This window comes from Carassius auratus, chromosome 29, assembly GCF_003368295.1.
Source record: "Carassius auratus strain Wakin chromosome 29, ASM336829v1, whole genome shotgun sequence".
NCBI lineage: Eukaryota > Metazoa > Chordata > Actinopteri > Cypriniformes > Cyprinidae > Carassius > Carassius auratus.
In genome coordinates, this window is record NC_039271.1 from 13,637,769 (window position 1) to 13,656,252 (window position 18,484).

Here is an 18,484-nt window from a genome sequence, read left to right on the forward strand (position 1 = left end):
CCACGATTTGTACTGTAGCAAATATTAATGCATATCGCTTAATAATATAACATAATAAATATCTATATGTTATTTATAAATATATTGTTTAAAATTACAACATTTCTACATGACCTTCAATGCATGCTGTAAATGAATCTGCGAGCTCGAAACTCAAGGTGACATTGTCTTACTGTTGTGTGCTGGTTGTGTGTTACATGTGGAGCTCAAGTTTACATCTAAGGACAGACGACTGTTGTCTCAGGGTTAGTATAATTTAAACGTGTTTCAACTGTCATTTTGTATTTCAATTTGTGTTCAGTCATGCTTTTGCACCGACCAAAGACAGTGGTATACACGTTTTTTTTTTTAAACTAGTGTTAGCTTGCTAATATTGTCATCGACATGTCATAGAAGGGTATTGCATTTCTTGTACAGTACGGGATCCAATACGTGATTTTTTTTCATTTATTCTTTACCAATATTACAAAAAGATTTTAACAAATCAATGCAAAATTCAGTTAAAGGTATCAGAAGAACAATAGATGAAGTAATGTTATGATATTTATATACTTGTATACTGATGATTAGACATTGAATGTTTATGTACTGATGGTTTATGCTTATTCTTTTGTAGATCTGTATAATTTATCATGAATATATTAGTAATAAACATATTGTGATCCTGTTTCTGGAGCTCTATTAAGCCGATCTTCAAGGTCTCTCCACTTGAAAGTGAAAGTGTGACTGTGGGAAGACAGATCTCTAGGATTCAGACTGGAGTTTATCATGAATATTTTAAGTTGCTCAGCTTTGCCTTTTTTGTCTCCATCAGTTATTCGGAGGATGTTGGGACTCCGCTGCCTCAGAGGACTGGATTGGCATGTGAGGTCATGGAGCATCCAGCATTCAACAATGAGAGAAATAAGTCGGCTTTCAAATCATATCCCAAAAGCCACATTCCCCTCATGCAGATCTCTCAAAAAGATGCATATGCCCCATATTAGAACACCAGCTGAAGGTTTTCCTTCAAGACACTGCCGTCTACCATGGTTTCTTAGAGAGCAAAGAGCTTTTTACTCTCAAGGCTCCTCTAAAACGCCAAACCCAGGGTCAACAGCAGGGATTAAACTGCGAACACGCTTAATGGTGACGTTGCTTTTCGGAGGTGGTATTATTGGTACGTGGTGGTATGTTTACCAGGAGAAACAACAGAAGATCCAGAGGGAGAGAGTGGAGCAGTTGAGAAAAGTGGCAGTCGGACAGGGAGACTTCAGTCTGTTGGATCACACAGGACAGCGAAGGACCAAACGTGACTTCCTGGGCCGCTGGGTGCTCTTATACTTCGGCTTCACCCACTGTCCGGATATCTGCCCAGACGAGCTAGATAAATTGACCAATGTGGTGCATACTCTTGATAAAGACCCCAGCCTGCCCCCTGTCCAGCCGCTTTTTATCACTGTTGACCCTGAGAGGGATGACGTGGCTGCCATGGCCAAGTATGTGAAAGATTTCCATCCCCGGCTGATTGGATTGACAGGTACTGCGGAGGAAGTGAAGCAAGCAGGACGGGATTATAGGGTCTATGCCAGCGCTGGGCCTAAAGATGAGGATGGGGATTATATTGTGGACCACACCATCATCATCTACCTGGTTAACCCAGACGGACTCTTCCTGGACTACTACAATAGAATGAAAAATGATGTACAGATCGCTGAAAGTATACGTAATCACATGAAAAACTATGTTAAATTATTTCCAGATTAATCTTAATAATGGAAAATGTGTTTGCACAATAAAGCCTAATTTCAACCACATTCTAGTTCCTTATGTTCATAATTAAGTGTTGTGATTTAAGTTAAACTAAATCTGTATTTTTTTTGTTATTGAAATAAAGTAAATGGATGGAAAATTAAACAACAGAAATGAGAGTAAGTACCAAATTAAAAACAAATCTAATAAAGCAATGCAGAAATATTTTAGTGATAAAAGCGTATGACATTACTTAAACCTAGGGGGGATGTTCCAGTTCTGATTTAAACTTGTGTAGTAGATTAAATCTGTGCAGTACATATAATAGCAACAACCCAAGATGGTTATTAATCCAAATTATAACAACAAAAATCCAGAAACAGTTCTTGTACATCTTACTGCTACTATATGTTAGTTGCACCTGCTATTTACTCACATCACACACAGAAATGACTTTTTAAATAGTGCAGCAGCATTTTTTTATTTTTATGTTTGTTATAGAATTCTACAAAAAAATGGTACATGCATGCAGTTTACTTAAAGATTAAAATTAGAGAATGCATAGAAACTGACCTTTTTAACCATTTTACAGCCTTTTATCATAATTGGAGTCAAAAATGACACATTAGCGAATTAAAATGCAAGGCAGGTCTCAAACACCTGTTATGCCTTCATCTCAGGACTCGCATCCATCCTAGCATATTTAAAGACCAAACCCAAATCTAAGTGATGTGCTGGATATCAGAATACAGGAATTACCTGGCAAAAAAGACCAAGAAAAGAAAAGCATACAAAGTCTATTTTTGGATTTTATCTCTTTGTTGCTGTCAGTGATAAATAGCTTCAGTTTGGGGGAAAAGGAGAAAAATGATAAGCAATAAACAAAAGATCAGAGAATATCTGTAGAAGAGGGTGCATTGTAGGTTTTGAGACGTTCATGAGCCCTCTGTGTAGTCAGTAGCGTGAGCTCTATAGTATCTACGCTGTCTTCGAGGCCCTCTCTCTTGTCGATCTCCACTGTGTAATCATTAGCCTGAAATGCAGAAATGGCGTCAGGTCATAATCTGCCATTTTTGTCAGGTTATGTTTTTAACTCGAGTTTCAGTACGAATCTCAGTCAAAGAAATAGATGGTTCTCAAATTGGCAAAGACACCCTAAATGGTAATGCATAATTAGACTCTCAGGTTAATAGTAGCAGGGGTCATTATTTTTTATACCCACCAGCTGTAGCGCAGCTAGCATGTATCTGCAGGCTTCTGTGTTCTCTTTGCCTTTGACGACAAAGGCAAAAGATTTTTTCACTCCCACGTTAGAGAGTGATTGGACAATTCTGTCTCCATACTCATGGATGTCAAAAGCTGGACTGGTCTCCTGTGCACACAATGAGAAGACACTTATTTAATGGGGTTAAACTAATAGTTTTTTTTCCTATGATGAACATTTTAAGAAACCGGTTACCAAAACCTTGCAAGAATCATCCCACATTACCTGAGCAGCAAGATGAGGGTTGATTCCATCCTCCCACTCTTTGACTCTTCGAGACAACGCGGTCTCCTGCGCATACTTCTGAGAGTTTACCAGAAACAGGTCCTACATACAGAAAAACCAGAAAGAATAACTAGCACGCTCCAATTCATGAATCATTACTTCCCTGGAAATCGATCTTAAGCTTTCATACCACACTCTTCTTGACCAGGTCTTCATAACTCATCCGGCTCGTATGCAAGTCATGGAAAATTTGCTCCCGTTCACCAAGGTGCTCCGCAGGTGCAAGATCATCAACCAAATTGTCATGTTCCTCATCTGAAAAGTCCTCACCTGAATAAAATTGAGGGAATGGAATACCACAAAATGTTTATGTTTGGTGCATTTTTAGGCAAATACTGCCTAATGGTGTAGGGTTGGATCATTTTGAGTGCATGCATGTTAGTGTATGCATCTAACCCTCTTCGTCTGGATGCCGGACAACCTCGACCCGGTCCTCGATATTCTCTGGCTCCAAAAAAGTTCTCTTTAACTCCTCATCAGAGACAAAAACACCCTAAAACAGAAAATACCTTGGGTTATATGACATATCACTAATACACTACTATTCAAAGTTTAGTTTCAGTATGATTTTTTTGTTTTTAAAAGAAGTCTCTAATGCTTACCGAGGGATGTGAAATTTGATCACAATTTAAAATAATTGATCTACATTTTAATATATTTTAAAGTACAATTTATTCCAATGATGGTAAAGCCAAATTATTTTTTTTTTACCCATGAATCCAGTCTTCAGTGTCACTTGATCCTTCAGATCCTTCTAATATGCTGTTTAATGAATAGAAAAATCCTGGACTGTTTAATTGTACTTACCCTTTTCCTGAGTATCTGCTTCTGTACTTTCAGACGCTGACCCATGTTACTCACAAAGATGTAATTAAGGTCTACAATAAAAAAAAAAATACATAATTTGTATAAGTTGCAACAACTTCTTAGAGAAAACTATTACCAGGTAAAAAGTAAAGTAGAAAATGTATAACCAGGAAAAGCGGGTCCATTCTTAAGCTTGCGATCCGCAGTCTCAACTGTAAAAGAAAAGAACTTCCCAGTCATCCAAACAGTAATGCCATCCATTCCTTTTTCAAATAACAGCCTGATAACAACTTACAGGCTTTAGAGTACCAGCTCCCAAAGTCCTGAAGTTTTGAAGGACCCTTCCTCTTCCTCTTTCCAGACTCCTCAAGACCTGCTGGCACTTTATAACACTTCCCTAGAGAGTCGAGAAGAGAATAGAAGTCCAACAGCAAAAAGCCATAATGGAAAAGAATAACGGAGTTATTCTAATGGAAAAACATCACGGCACACAACCGGGAGATTAACCATCATCAGATTGAGCACAAACCTGTTTTGAGGGGTTTGTCCTCCCCAAACACAGCATAAGTATCATGCCATTTCCAAGGGTCCACAATTTCCTGGAATATGCACAAGGTATTGATTAATTTTGTAAGACCATGTTAATGCAACATGAATTACCATGAATGAATGCCAACATAATATACCTACAATATAATGGTAATTTAACGTATAACATGTGAAACTGGTTACTTGATTGAGTTAGAGTGAAGAAAAGTGGCCATTTAATGTCAGTGCACCGCTCTATACCTTGAGCTGCTTGGGTTCCTCTGGAACTGGCTGTACTGCAGGTCTCGGTCTTAACATCCTCCCCTCACTGGGGGCCTAGACCAATAAAAAAAATACATTTAACAAACCTTTACCTCAATGCCAAACATATCCTCATTAAATCACACAAACTGTAATAATACCTGATGCCTTTCCACCCTCTCTTCAGACTCCACCTCCATCCCATCATCTTCCAGTGGAGGAAGAACCTCTGCGCCAACATCATCTTCATCATAACCACCAACAACCTGAGCTACACCTTCTGGACACCAGATGACAACAAAAGAGATCTATTAGTCTTGAAATAGGAGTAAGATTCAGGTTTAATTTGGCGCTAAGTTAAAATCTTTTAAAATGTGTTTGAAACACTAGTGTAAATTCCCGGTCAAAAAACATCTGTCACACGATAAGTCTGTGTCCTCACCGTTGTCTAAGGGCACAGGTGCATGCACAGAGAAGTTGTGCTGGATTTCTGTGACCTCTTTGAGGAAGTGAGTGTGGGAAGAGCCCAGACGCATTAATCCGGATTCGTCCATGGTGAAATTATTAATTCGAAAATCCTTACAGCTGCCAAGAAGCTCCCCTTTAGGACTAGACGATAACGATTAACAAACATTTTGGTAAAGCATTTTAAGTTTGAACTTAATTTCCAGCAACTGAGTCACTTGTTCAGACAATATTCTCCTGATTGATTGGTATTGTTGGACTGTCTATACCTGAGAAGGGGATATTTCTGTTTCTCGAGTGATTCTACAGGAATGAGAGATTCAGGAGGGAGACGGATAATCTTCACTGGCTAAAAAAATAAGAATACGAAAGAATTAGTCTAAAAAACACCCAAACCAAAACTCACAATGATTGCTATACAGGTTTATTAATTGCTAAACACAGTAATATTAGTAAATATCAAAAGTATATGAACTTTACTCATACATTTAATCCCAGTTAGCGCAGTCAAAGACAACCGCAGAAAAGCATGGATGTCCAATACACACACAAACAAAATCTTTGATGAGGTGAAACCTAACTCACCTCTGTTGGCACTTTCATCGTTATATTCTGAGAGTTGACATTCTCATCCTGCTCAATCTCATCAAACTGCATCATAAATACTCGATTATTCACACGGATATATAAACCATTTTATTTTCGTTTAAATTAACAAGCCTTATTGCTCATTTACGCACCTCACAATCATTGTCTTGATTGCCTGAAGGGGCATCTTCATTGTTACCGTCTGATGCAGAACCTTGTTTGTTCTGCCTGTTGAAATAGAGACAAATAGCATGACAACAAACCACCTGCACATACTTTAAACAGATTAAACAGAAACCGGAGGTCCAGGACAAGAACACTTACTTCTTGTTTTTGTTAGAGATGTAGTCCAATGTTTGAAACACCAGAGTGTGAAGGAGCTCCACCTTAATATTCAGAACAGAACATTTTTTAAAGAAAGCATCTTCAATTCAAGTTTGCGACATAAAGTATTAGTTCACCCAAAAATAAAAAAGGGCATTCAAGATGTAGGGGAGTTTGTTTCTGCATCTTACAGATAGTACTTTGTATTACTGGTGTTTTGACCAGAAACTTAAGTTTAATGTTAAATTGCCTTAATGGTAGATTTCTTTCTGACAAACACGCAGCCTTTCACTTCAATAGGCATTAATTGATGGACTAAAGTCATGTGGATCATGGTAATGTTTTTTTATTAGCTGTTTGGACTCTCATTCTGACGGCACCCATTCACTGCAGAGGATCCATTGGTGAGCAAGTGATGTAATGCTAAATTTCTCTACATCTTAGATGGCCTGAGGGTGTTTAAATATCCTGTTTTCATTATTATTATTATTATTATTATTATTAAAACACTAATATCAAATATAATCTTATTTCTTTCTGACATGCATAAATAATGTTAAAATAACTAAATAGAGTAAATAAAGTAATTCAATAAACTACTTATTTTAATCAAAAATCTCTAAATCCATATTTTTTCCCGAAATCAATCGCTGTAGCACACATAAAATAAAAGATTTTACCTTTCTTCCATAGATGCAAGTTGATCCCTGGATTAAAAGTGCAGCCTCTGCAAAGTTCATCATGGTTTTCCCACCATCAAATGAAATGGTCATCTGGTCGAGCTGTCAACACAGAATGGGCTAGAATATGAAGCTTTAAATCAGTTAAGGAGGTTCTTGATCAGTCAGTCTGTGTTTTCTCACCTCCTCAAGATACTCTCCGAGCTGGCTGGCCAAGTCAATATCCCAGTTCTTGGTGAGGTCCCGCAGCGGCTGCAGCAGATGGCCATATCTCGTCTCCGCAGAATCCATGACCATGTATATCCAAAATACTCTGTAAATCAGATTTTTTTTAACAGGCATTAAAATTATTTTTTATGATTAATACTGAATGTACATCCTCCAAAATATTAACAATGTTTATGGCTCAATGTTTAAATTTTGAAAAGTAACTTAAAAAGAAGATATTTTGTCTGTGATTTGCAAAGATCTGTTATACTTTGGTCCTGTACAGTCTCAATAAAATAAAAATTGTTAATGAACCACATAAGGTTAAGTGTAAACAGCAGATTTGCTGGCTGTGTTATAACTAACGTTACACGCACAATAAATATAGCTGCATTAGTTAAACGTTACAATTAAATGTAAGGTTAAAGCTTTATAACCACTCGGAATCAGTGTTAAACTGTAAATTTCACTTAATTTAAGCAGTAGTAATAGCTTTAAAGCACTGACGCTATAAATATATCAATATCAGTATGCTCACCTTTAGAATGCGAATGAGCAACTGTTGCCGGACAAAACAAATACTTATTGCTTGTATATTCCTGAAAATATAGAGCTTCTATCAATAAACTCTGCAAAAAATTAATACAATTAAATCTAAATTTTAGGGAAATACCGCGCGCACGTCATTTTTGTTTTTGCCGCGCGCGTGGGCGTGGCGTCAGAGCGAAGTCAACGTACGTCCGCTGAACTGCTGCCCTCTGCCGGCCTGGAGGTGAACCAAGACCAAAAACGGATTTGGGATTTTGTTGTTGTTGTTATTGTTTGTTCATGCTTTATTTATTTTTTGTTATATAGTAAAAGAAAAATAACAAAAGCATATGTCAAATGGTTTAAGAAAAGGAAGAAATAACAGCAACAATTATTTTATTATTATATTAAACAAAAAATAAAGGTGTACAATTAATGTGCAATATGTTGGGATTATTGAAATGTTGTGACCTATTTCATAGCAATTTAATTTATTTTGGTTTCCATTATTTATTTATTTTTTCAATACAAAACAGTTTGACACAATTCCTCAACCCTGTGGAAATATTCCCCGTTACTACTTCAATTCTGACCATTCATTTTCATAAAATAATAATAAATAAAAAAAAGATTGTATACACACATACACTCACTTATGTACATGTATATACAAACACACTTTCAAACAAACTAAAAAAATGTGTACATCTGTTTAGGGCTTAACAGGGAGATTTTTCAGATCCTCTTAATGAGTATCTGATCTTTTCGAGGTGGAGCCAAGACATTATCTCCCACCGGATGGGTGGAACTGCCTCCTTCCAATTTAGTAGCATTGCTCTGCATTCTAACAAGGAAGAAAGAGCAAGGACTTTACCCAATGATGCTGATAACCATGACTCTTCTGAGGAAAACTATACTGCTTCAAGAGGAACCTGTGCTGGAGGAAAGAGGCTTAAATACAACATTGAGCAATAGTTGGTTGACCTAGTGTCATTACATTAGTTGGCCTTAGCACATTACACATAGGTAAATTTGGGCTCATTTGACTTTTGACATATAAGTGTTATGCATCTTAAATTGGAATGAGTGCCAAGCACACACTGATGATATTTGAACCTGCTTGAGGACACAGCTCCATGTGTCGTCTGAGATTGGTCTGCCAAATTCTCCCTCCCAAGTCCTCGTCATTTTTTTTTCTAAAGAAGAGAATGTATGACCACAATTGTATTCACTTTAAAGAGCAACTAATTGGTTTATAAACACATGTAGCATGACCCCATCCATAAAACTATCAAGTAAATGAATTGTCTGTGTGAGCAAAGGTCATCTGAGGCATCAGACTTACAGTGAGCTCTGAGCGCCGTGTTAAAGGGATTGTGGGTAACCAAGCAGTTGACAGTACCCATTGACTTCTGTAGTATACAGTAGAAATAGATACTATGGAAATCAATGGCTACTGAGCGCTGTTTGGTTTCCAACATTCTTTAAAATATCTTCTTTTGTGTTCAATAGAGGAAAGAAACTCAGAGGTTTGAAAAAAACATGATGATGAGTAAATGATGACAGAATTTTCATTTGTCTGTCTGTTTGTCTGTGTTATGGATATTCAGGTGGTTTATTGTGGTTTGGGGGTTTTTACACAGACAACCCCCAAATTAATACAGCTTCTTCTATTTTTGTTTGGTCATAGGCAATAAATCCCTGGTTTAAGGTGGCACTTTAGAGAGACAGAGACAGAACTGTACACAGATCTAAAAAAAAAAAAAAAAAAAAAAACATTTACATTTCTTTAAAAACTGTACGGATTCAGATGATATAAAAGCATGCCCATCACAGATGTTTCCTAAAGAAATATACAATTTGCTCCTGTAAAGTAACAGAATGAATAATAAACAAAATAGATTTGGCAAGTGCTATATTGAACGTATGGCAGTATATTTAGCCAGCCCCTTGCATTTCATTGCTGGTTATGATATTAGGCCTTTATGTAAATAAATTACAAATAATTAGGCCTCTAATGAAAAACATCCTCACAATAAAACAAAATAACATTATAATTACATGCAGCATGGACTGTGATATAAATGTATGGCAACAAAATAGCCAGTTGGCACGACCTTAAGAAAGCGTTCGCATGTCTGACCACGTGATACGATTCCTGGAAAGTTCCTGGAAATTAGTCTTTTGTAGCCTATACCAGTCTTTTTAAATTTGGATTAAGTCGTTTACGACGAGCGCACACGCACTGACACAAACACATGCAGATGAAATAGGTTGGTTGGAATATCACTAAACTGCTGGAGAGAGTAATTCTATGTAGCCTATCCTGCTCGCTTGGCGCGCGTTGTAACGCGTTTGGACGCACGACGCGCGCGGCGCGCTTGCAGACAGCGCGAGACAGGCACTGTCGCTCCCGAAAGAATCCGTGCGAATACGAGGAAAAACGCGTCCCGACCTGCTGAGCATCAGTGCGTGCGAGTCAGTGATCAGTGTTTCACATACATTAATAAATGATGGGTCTAAATCATGGTGCTACAGAGCGTCTGTAACGTGAAACGCGCTGGACTTGATCACTTACTGCTTTCACTCAGAGAAAAGGTAAGTGATGTGCGCTTTCTCCGACAGTCAAATTTATGTTCAAAACATGCTATTTTTTCCTCTGGTTCATTATGTCTCAGATAGCAGCGGCATCTAACCCTTCATTTACACGTTTAGGAGAAAATGAAACCCAGTCGTTTGTCTTATTTGTCCCACTATCATTCACCAGGAGCTGTCAACGCAGTTTCCTAGTAAAGGCAGTTCTGCGTATCCCTCCCAAGTCTCTTGAAGGCAGCCTTTGTTTTTATTTCTCATGCACGTGTGCAATGAGCCATTCACAGAAGACAGGCGTTTGTAATGTTAGTGGAGATTATGAAGATTGTCATTTCGTTCTTTCATCCAATTAAAAACAAGAACAGAAAAAACAACAACAGTATCTGACCTGTGGATTGTTCCTTAGAGAGATTAACATGAAATTATCACTTTCATTTACCACTTTATGAAAGTTTTTTTATTCTTTTCAAATAACCAATAAGAAAGGAGCTGCAGGGGTGAAATGACTATCATATGTGAGCACCACCCTCTCTGAGGTGACAGCAGAGGCTGTAGGTCTGTCTGAATATTAAGGATATATACAGGACAAAAACAATTTTAAGGTAAGACGAAAGAATGGCTAGTGTAACTGAATTTCCGAGTATGATAATGAATGTTAAATGACTGTACTGGTATCATTATTGTTTAGTGTGGTATAGCGTTCACACAAGCTTTTCATTTACGTGTTAAAAAACTATAAATACCACGTCTGAGCAGACGGGAAGGGTTGTAACATTTTCCATTCTGCTGGAGACACAAATATTGAATAAAACAGGACAGTGCTGCTACGCTCACCACAATTGTGTGACTGAGTGCCTAGCGTTTCATGCATTTTGCATATTCGTTTCCTGTTTTTAAACGTTTTTAACGTTTCCTTGTTGAATTAAATATGTAAAATGAAACGAGGGTGACGAAATTATTCAAAAATATTTTGAATAATTAAATTTGATTGTAAATGCATGCATGCGCATGTTTTACACTCATGGCGATGTGGAAGATTGTAGCACCAACTCTCCTTGTAGGCTACTTGACATTAATGTACACAGTTTTAGGGATACATTGTAGTTTTTAAACATATTTAATTTGCAGAAGGCAAACATGGAAATATTTTATCAACATTAAAAACGTTGAAACAAAACCTGTTAAATTCCAATTCCGTCGTCTAAAACATGCCTGTATTTTCAGATCGGCACAGCCACGAAATCCACGGACGCTGTGGAAGACTTCTCTCTCACATGTTTTGGTTGATTGTAAGAGTCAGTCGTCTTTGGAGGATAATTATAGACATTGACTGGATGCAGAAAGCTGTTCTCCAATGACCTGTCACTCATCCGACTCCACGGAAAGCATCGAGAATGAAAGGCGATCGCAAACCGAAACCCAAGTCGCGGAGTCCGAGCAGAGTCGCATTGCCACTGCCATGAGAGACCTTAAAAACACCGGTAAACGTTTACTGCTCTTTCTACTTCCATATTCTTTCCGATTGCTCCTGTTGCACTCACTGCATTAATGTTGAATGCAACACAGTCACATGAAGTGATTATATCCTTTAAAAAAGAATGATCATATTCATAATCACAGTGCTTTAAATTTGATGTTACAAGTCATAACAGCCGATTTTAAAAAGATTAACCTTCTAAATAACATTTCAATAAAATGTTTAAAGGTCGTTTTAAGTGTACTTTAATCTCATAACTCCAACTTGCTTTTGGCATGGGTTTGTAGAAATATTCAAAGCAGCTGCGATTTCATTCTATGAATATCAAATGGTTGAAAAGGACTGCTATTTATATTTGTATTCCTTTGTGTGATATCATTTGCATCTGGTGTGTTGTTTTCATGCTGTTGCTTGAACAGAACAGAATCATGAAAATATCAGAGAAGTGAATGTCAACAAAAGAGTATGTCAATCCAGTAATTACTTTTTACATTAAGAGGTAATTTTCACCATGTTTGGATTTCCGGGGGCAATATTTTTAACCAATTTTATGAGGGCATTTATTTTCTGTTCATATATTCATTGTTTTAAGTCAATATTTGAATCTAATACATTAATTAATCCATATAAATTAGATATTATGCTTGAAGTGCCTAATTAAAATTAATTCAACATCAACTGGAAATTATTCAAGCGTAATTAAAATTTATTCAACATCAACTAGAACATGATATTAAGAACTAAATCAGATGTTACAAATACAAATGTTTTTGCAATTGCATTGCTTTCGCCCCCCACATATTGACTTCCAGGGGCATTTTTGTCACTTTCTGTGGCATTTGTCCCATAAGCCCCCATTCCTGACACTCATATGAAGTATGTAAGTGAATAAGTATGCAAATTTCCTGACAAAGCCTTTACTGGTTTCGGTTTGCTTTTTGTGCAACAAAAGAATGATATTATCATGTCTGTGAAGCTTTTGTTATATTTCCTGGTCTGGCTGGAACATTTGTCCTCGGTGGTTTGTGTCTCTGTCACATCCGTTTCTGGTTTCAAGTGCATGAGCAAATTTAGTCCAGCACTGCGCTGTATGAAAGAGAAACGCAGCATACCGTCATTATGATGCTGCATTGAGATCCATTTTGGGGTTTGTTTTTGTTTGTTGCTGAGAAAAACAATGCGAGTAGCTTCTGGGAACATCTGTCAAGCATCTGCAATCAAAAAAATTGTATACTCCCAAGACGAATAGTCATGTTCTAGTTCAGTATTTCAGGAAAAATATGAAATTCATGATACAGTGCAGACTTGTTTAGTCTTGCTATGCCACAGTTGCCTTAAGGTTTTCAATTAATGTTCATTGAACAGGTCATTTCAGAAATGCTAGGTTTTTGCTGCATTAACAGATTTGAATTAGCTCTTTAAATCAGCTGAGATGTTGAAAGACGCAGTGCATCCTTTCTAAAAGCCAAAATCTCTGCAGTGACTCAGAAAATGGCTGATAAAACAACAGCCGTTCGAACATAATAGTCAGGATATGACTGTTTTTGTGAGCGTGTCCTTAGAGGGAAACGTTATGGGTCTCATGTTACACAAGCAAACGACTGAAACAGATACTGTGGAAGAGGATACGTATGACCATCTCTGTGTCTTCTTTTCTCGGAAGCAGGCTGGTATTGGGGCAGCCTTACAGCCAATGAAGCCAAGGAGATCCTGCAGGACACGTCGGAGGGCACCTTTTTGGTCCGGGACAGCTCTCAGAGGGACTACCTCTTCACCATCTCCGCCATGACATCCGTGGGACCCACCAACCTGCGTATCGAATACAAGGACGGCAAGTTCAAGCTAGACTCGGTGCTGCTGGTCAAACCCAAACTCAAGCAGTTCGACAGCGTCGTCCATCTCGTGGAGCATTATGTGCAGCTGTCCCGGACGTCTTGTGAAGGCAGCACTACCCCCATCGCCCCATCCAAAGGCACCGTGCAGCTGCTGCTCACGACCCCGGTGTACACGGCCACACCGTCTCTGCAGCACCTGTGTCGTATTGCTATCAATAAAACCACACGGCGGGTACAAGAACTCCCTTTGCCGAACCGGCTGAAGGATTACCTGACAGACTACACTTATAATGTATAGAACCAGATGGACAGTGATGACCATAAGTGCTGAGGTTCTATGGATCCTAGATCCAGTTATAATAGAGGTGCTGATGTCCTGTTAAGGATCTTTTGCCTGGAATCCCTCATCTTGTGCCCAAAGACTACTTTAAAAGGATAGATCACTGAAAAAATTTAAATCTGTCATTACTTACTCCCCCTCATAACATTCCAAAAATGTTTGGCTTTCTTTCTTCTGTTGACCACATATATTCTGTTTTTGATCATATAATGAAAGTAAACAGGGTCCGAAAGGACACTGTACTCCGTTGACTTTCAACGTATCAACAATTTTCAAAACATATTCCATTTTCTGTGTTAAGATTCGGACGCGACGTGAGGGCGAGTGACAGAATGACAGATTTTGAATCTCATTATTATGGAGGATATCATAACAATGTTAAGTGTCCTTCATTGCGCACTTAACAAGTTTACGGCCTGTCGATATTTTACAGTCAGTTTGTAATGAGCGAGTGAGGAGTATCTGTAAGGAGCATTGGCCTACACGAACATCGGACGGTTTCTACCTGTAATTCAAATATTAGAAATATACAGGTGGCCACGCGGTGTGCCCATGTCTCTTTTGAAGGAAGAGTTCAGCCAAAAATGAATAGTTCAACCTTATATCATTCCAAACTCTTGGACTTTCTTTATTATTATGTAGAACATAAACGACGATATTTTGGAGATTGTTGCAGCTGTTTTTGTCTTTATATTAAAGTCAATGGGGTCCAAAACTATCAAGTTCCAAAAAGAACATGAAAGTATACACTTAAAAAATAAAGCTTCCAAAATAACAATTTTAGGTTTCCCAAATAACCTTTCAGTTAAACGTTTCTATAGTGTGAAGAACATTTTAACTAAAGATCTTAAGATCCTTTTTTCACTATAAATAACAAGTGCCCACTGACGTTAAACCTCATTGGGATGTTACATTTTCTTTTATGTTCCACAGAAAAAACCAAGCCATATGAGTTTGGAACAACATGAGGGTAACATGAGCAAATTAGTATTTTTGGGTGAACTATCCTTTTATTGCAGCAGATGTCTGAGAAGTTCTGCCTCCTGTGTTTGAGACATGGGAGTTTGAAACTGTATGCTTTTTGACTATGTATAATTTGCTCATTAACCATGTTATATTTTTGTACTGTAGACATAGATGATCATTTGATGTCATGGTTGCCCGAGGAATTTCTGGGAACAGGAAAGTACCTTGCGCTATGATATACTGTATATCCCAATACTTGTCTTCATGATAACGTAGTACCACTGAAAAGTTACATGAAAAATAGCCCTTTTAGTCAATTTTTTAAATAACAACAACAAAAAGTTATTTAACATATACACTATCATTCGAAAGTTTGGGGTTCGATTTTTTTAATACTTTTATTCAGATAGGATACATTAAATTGATCAAAAGTGTCAGTAAAGATATTTATAAATTCCATTTCAAATAAATTCAATTCTTTCTAACTTTATATTCATCAAAGAATCCTGAAAGGAATGTCATGCAGTTTCATCAAACATATAAAGCAACACAAAGATTTCTGAAGGATCATGTGACACTGAAGACTGGAGTAATGACTGCTGAAAATTCACCTCATCACAAGAATAAATCACATTAATATATTACCAAAGAGAAAACAGTTTGAAATTTAGCAACGTTACTTTTTTGCTGTATTTTTGATCAAATTAATGCAGCCCTCTTTCAAAAACATACTAACCCCTTACATACTAACATTTCAATGGTAGTGTATAAAAAACCCTTTTAATTTATAAGCTCAAAACTTGCTTAAACAGGTCCTGACCATTCACCAACATTAAAAGGGTGTGTACTTTTGCAAATAAAGTATACCACCGGCTTAGTATTTTATTGCACATTCTGAACCAAGAGGTAATTTAGCAACATGGTTTGTTAAAACTTTTATGGTCAACAAGTATTGGCCTGTGTTAACCCTACCTCAGGAGGGCGTCGTGATAAACCTTCATGCTGATTGGCCGTATTTGGGGAATATTTGATTCTATACTGAATCGCAATTTATGACACAGACCAAAAATTATGTACTAGGTCGGAAGCTTCTTATTTTCTCCTCACTGCTATTTGTGGAGCGGTTATTAGAAAAATAGGATTTCATGTCAAATTCCTCACTAATCTGACCCCCTGTTTTGGTTTAATGAAACATACATAATTTTATCCCTTCAACAAATATGCTGCTCAGTGTATTCTACTTGGGTGCTTGGGTGCTAAATTCCTGCATTTCTCTTCATGCTTAGTCTTTCAGTTAAAGCATAGGAATAGTATTATATTGTAAGCATTCGCTAAAAATGATTACCTACTGCTGTCTTGATTTTGCCATTACTTTTAAATTAAAAAGGTCCCCATTTATTATGACTCAGTTTAATAAACTAATCCACCGGAAATACCTAAATCATTGAGAAACTGATCTCAGATCAGCATAAAAGGTCTTTCTGCCAACATATCTCAGATCCAGTATACTCTTGACAGTTTTATTTGTCGTCTTCCTTGAGGACGTTTTTTATATCCAAGTCTGATATCATCTCTTTTCCACTACAAAATTCCACTAATATCATTTTACAACATAGTGCTGCATCAAGGGTGAATGGATTTTCTCCTAGAAAGTGAGAAATAAAATCAAGCATAGCTTTAATTCCTGTACTATGTATCTCTTTTTCTGGACTTGGGAACTATAACATAATTTTAGTCGGGGAAAAAGCATAAAACACTGTTTTATTTCTGCCCCCAAATGAGCCAATCATGTGCAGAACTGATAATATCACCGATCATCAATGTACACATCACAACCTGGCAACCTCTCAAACCTTCAGAAAACCCACATCCTACAGACTTCTGGTTTCTAATATTCTGAAATACAGATAATCCAACTGTATTTGGTGTTTGGAAATTGTTTGTTTGGTTAATAGGACGGTTCATTTGTGCTTTTTTTAACACAACAGTGTTTGCATGCTGCATGACTTTGTCTTGCATGATTTAATGTGTGAAAAACATGGATGAAATATTCCCAGTCTTTTCCCTTTCTACAGCTTTCCTTGGCCTCCTCCACAGTGTTCGAATTGAGGGGGGGCTTTTGGGGACCCGGAACCCCCCATAATCATTAAGGGTTGGGGGTGATTTGTTCCCCTGGTTTTCAATAAAACTTTACTTCAAATTGTGTTTCGATTGCTGTATTAAATTTAGACCTGCTTTTGTTACATCATATTTAATTGTTTCGCGTTTTTACAGAGTTGCAGGACTGGATTCATATACGATTTTGGATTTGTCAAAGCTGAAACACTATTTCAGTTATTTAAATGTTAAATAAATAAATAAATACTCTCAAAATGCAGCATAATAAATGATTTAGATTAGTCTTTTTAGTTTTTTCAAACTCGCGAATTCCCTCATCATAAACAGCAACATGATTCAATATAATAAAATGCATTTAGAAGGCACCCAAAATTTAAGATATGTGGGTATGTATATATTCATATCATTTCATATAGTTGATCAATATCACAGAGTGCCATATTTTCGCAAAAATGTAAAATGGTTCAACAACAGGTGAACAACAGTTGAACAGAACAACAGTTCAACAAACAAGAAGTTAATATTAAGAGACTTACGTTTTAGACACCATATTGCCTGGTTTTTGCTCCATTTCGCCAATAAACTAACTCCAAACAAAGCCACAGCACTGTTTTGTGTCTCGTTCCTGAATGAATCAACCGTTTAAATGATTCGGTTCAATCGCAATGACTCACTTATTAAGAGTGACTTGCTGCCACCTACTGGTGGTTTTAATTTCACATTTTAAAGTACCTATACATCTCTCTCCCCCCCCCCCCCCCCCTCTCTCTATATATATAAAATAAATTGTAATTAAAAAAAATCATTTTAAATATTAGTATTCAGTATTTTAACATTACAATATCAATACATTATTTATGCTTTTGAAACTGCACGTTAAAGCCTTCGTGCCTTGCATCCCCCAAGAGCTTTGCCACTGCCCCTCCATGTTTTTTTTTCTTAGCTTGCACCAAAGCATGGAAATTCTGAGTAACGTTTTGAGTCACTTCATATTTTCCAGGGATTTTTAAAGTGAATTGTGTGTACAAAGGCTGTATATTTGCAGACGTTTCCAAGAGAGGTAACTGGTTACCTGATCAGCGCAAAAAAAGTGACTATTTCTCTGTTAAATATTGACACTATTCCCAAGAAAGAGCTGCTTAAAGCAGGTGTTCTCCTTGTCGCAGTACAAATTAGTTGTTCATTCAAAGATATCGTGGAGATAGCACTGTTTTCCATGTAATCTAAACTTAATTAAATTTGACAAGGAAATTGGATGTAATTGACCCAGCAAGTGCACCGTCACAGTTTCTGCAGTCACAATAACATTTAGGTGGCTTCAGCATGTTAGAAGAACACATCATCCTATCCAAGTTCCCTTTTTTTATTTTCACTATTCCCAAGACGGAAGAATCTGAAAACCATATCAGAGTTTTTTCAAATAAAGTCAATGTTTAAAGTAACACTAACAAATCTGTTAAATTGACATGCTCTGTGCATGCATGCATA

At 37.1% G+C, this 18,484-nt stretch overlaps 3 protein-coding genes across 5 annotated transcripts; 2 read left to right on the plus strand and 1 right to left on the minus strand.

Annotated features, from left to right (window-relative positions):
- The first annotated feature begins 152 nt into the window (after positions 1–152).
- On the plus strand, positions 153–1,795 carry sco2 (synthesis of cytochrome C oxidase 2). Its single transcript, XM_026209703.1, has 2 exons — positions 153–245; positions 815–1,795. Exon 2 carries the CDS (start codon positions 826–828, stop codon positions 1,744–1,746), a length of 921 nt encoding a protein of 306 aa, XP_026065488.1. The 5' UTR covers positions 153–245; positions 815–825; the 3' UTR covers positions 1,747–1,795.
- A 388-nt stretch (positions 1,796–2,183) lies between these two features.
- Positions 2,184–7,879, minus strand: ncaph2 (non-SMC condensin II complex, subunit H2). Its single transcript, XM_026209704.1, has 19 exons — positions 7,679–7,879; positions 7,117–7,246; positions 6,934–7,035; positions 6,254–6,315; positions 6,082–6,157; positions 5,927–5,992; positions 5,611–5,690; positions 5,319–5,485; positions 5,038–5,156; positions 4,877–4,951; positions 4,617–4,686; positions 4,383–4,484; positions 4,255–4,299; positions 4,088–4,158; positions 3,677–3,773; positions 3,411–3,550; positions 3,221–3,322; positions 2,954–3,103; positions 2,184–2,764 (listed from the first exon to the last, which is right to left on the minus strand). The coding sequence occupies exons 2-19, from the start codon at positions 7,228–7,230 to the stop codon at positions 2,621–2,623; spliced, it is 1,782 nt and encodes a 593-aa protein (XP_026065489.1). The 5' UTR covers positions 7,231–7,246; positions 7,679–7,879; the 3' UTR covers positions 2,184–2,620.
- Positions 7,880–9,822: 1,943 nt separating this feature from the next.
- Positions 9,823–17,598, plus strand: LOC113048140 (suppressor of cytokine signaling 2-like). 3 transcript variants are annotated; one of them, XM_026209706.1, is made up of 3 exons: positions 9,823–10,266; positions 11,485–11,741; positions 13,401–17,598. In XM_026209706.1, exons 2-3 carry the CDS (start codon positions 11,615–11,617, stop codon positions 13,868–13,870), a joined length of 597 nt encoding a protein of 198 aa, XP_026065491.1. In that variant the 5' UTR covers positions 9,823–10,266; positions 11,485–11,614; the 3' UTR covers positions 13,871–17,598. The 3 variants fall into 3 exon arrangements, with proteins under 3 accessions (XP_026065491.1, XP_026065494.1, XP_026065493.1); XM_026209709.1 differs by having other exon boundaries at positions 9,828–10,266; positions 13,404–17,598; XM_026209708.1 differs by lacking the exon at positions 9,823–10,266 and adding an exon at positions 10,300–10,862.
- Positions 17,599–18,484: the final 886 nt, after the last annotated feature.

Coding starts and splice junctions, on each gene's coding strand:
- sco2 (XM_026209703.1), top strand. CDS start 826: ATGTTGGGACTCCGCTGCCTCAGAGGACTGGATTGGCATGTGAGGTCA.
- ncaph2 (XM_026209704.1), bottom strand. CDS start 7,230: ATGGTCATGGATTCTGCGGAGACGAGATATGGCCATCTGCTGCAGCCG. Junction 6,158..6,253: donor ATCTCTAACAAAAACAAGAA/GTAAGTGTTCTT, acceptor CTATTTCAACAG/GCAGAACAAACAAGGTTCTG. Junction 3,104..3,220: donor ACCCTCATCTTGCTGCTCAG/GTAATGTGGGAT, acceptor TTGTGTGCACAG/GAGACCAGTCCAGCTTTTGA.
- LOC113048140 (XM_026209706.1), top strand. CDS start 11,615: ATGACCTGTCACTCATCCGACTCCACGGAAAGCATCGAGAATGAAAGG. Junction 11,742..13,400: donor GAGAGACCTTAAAAACACCG/GTAAACGTTTAC, acceptor TTTTCTCGGAAG/CAGGCTGGTATTGGGGCAGC.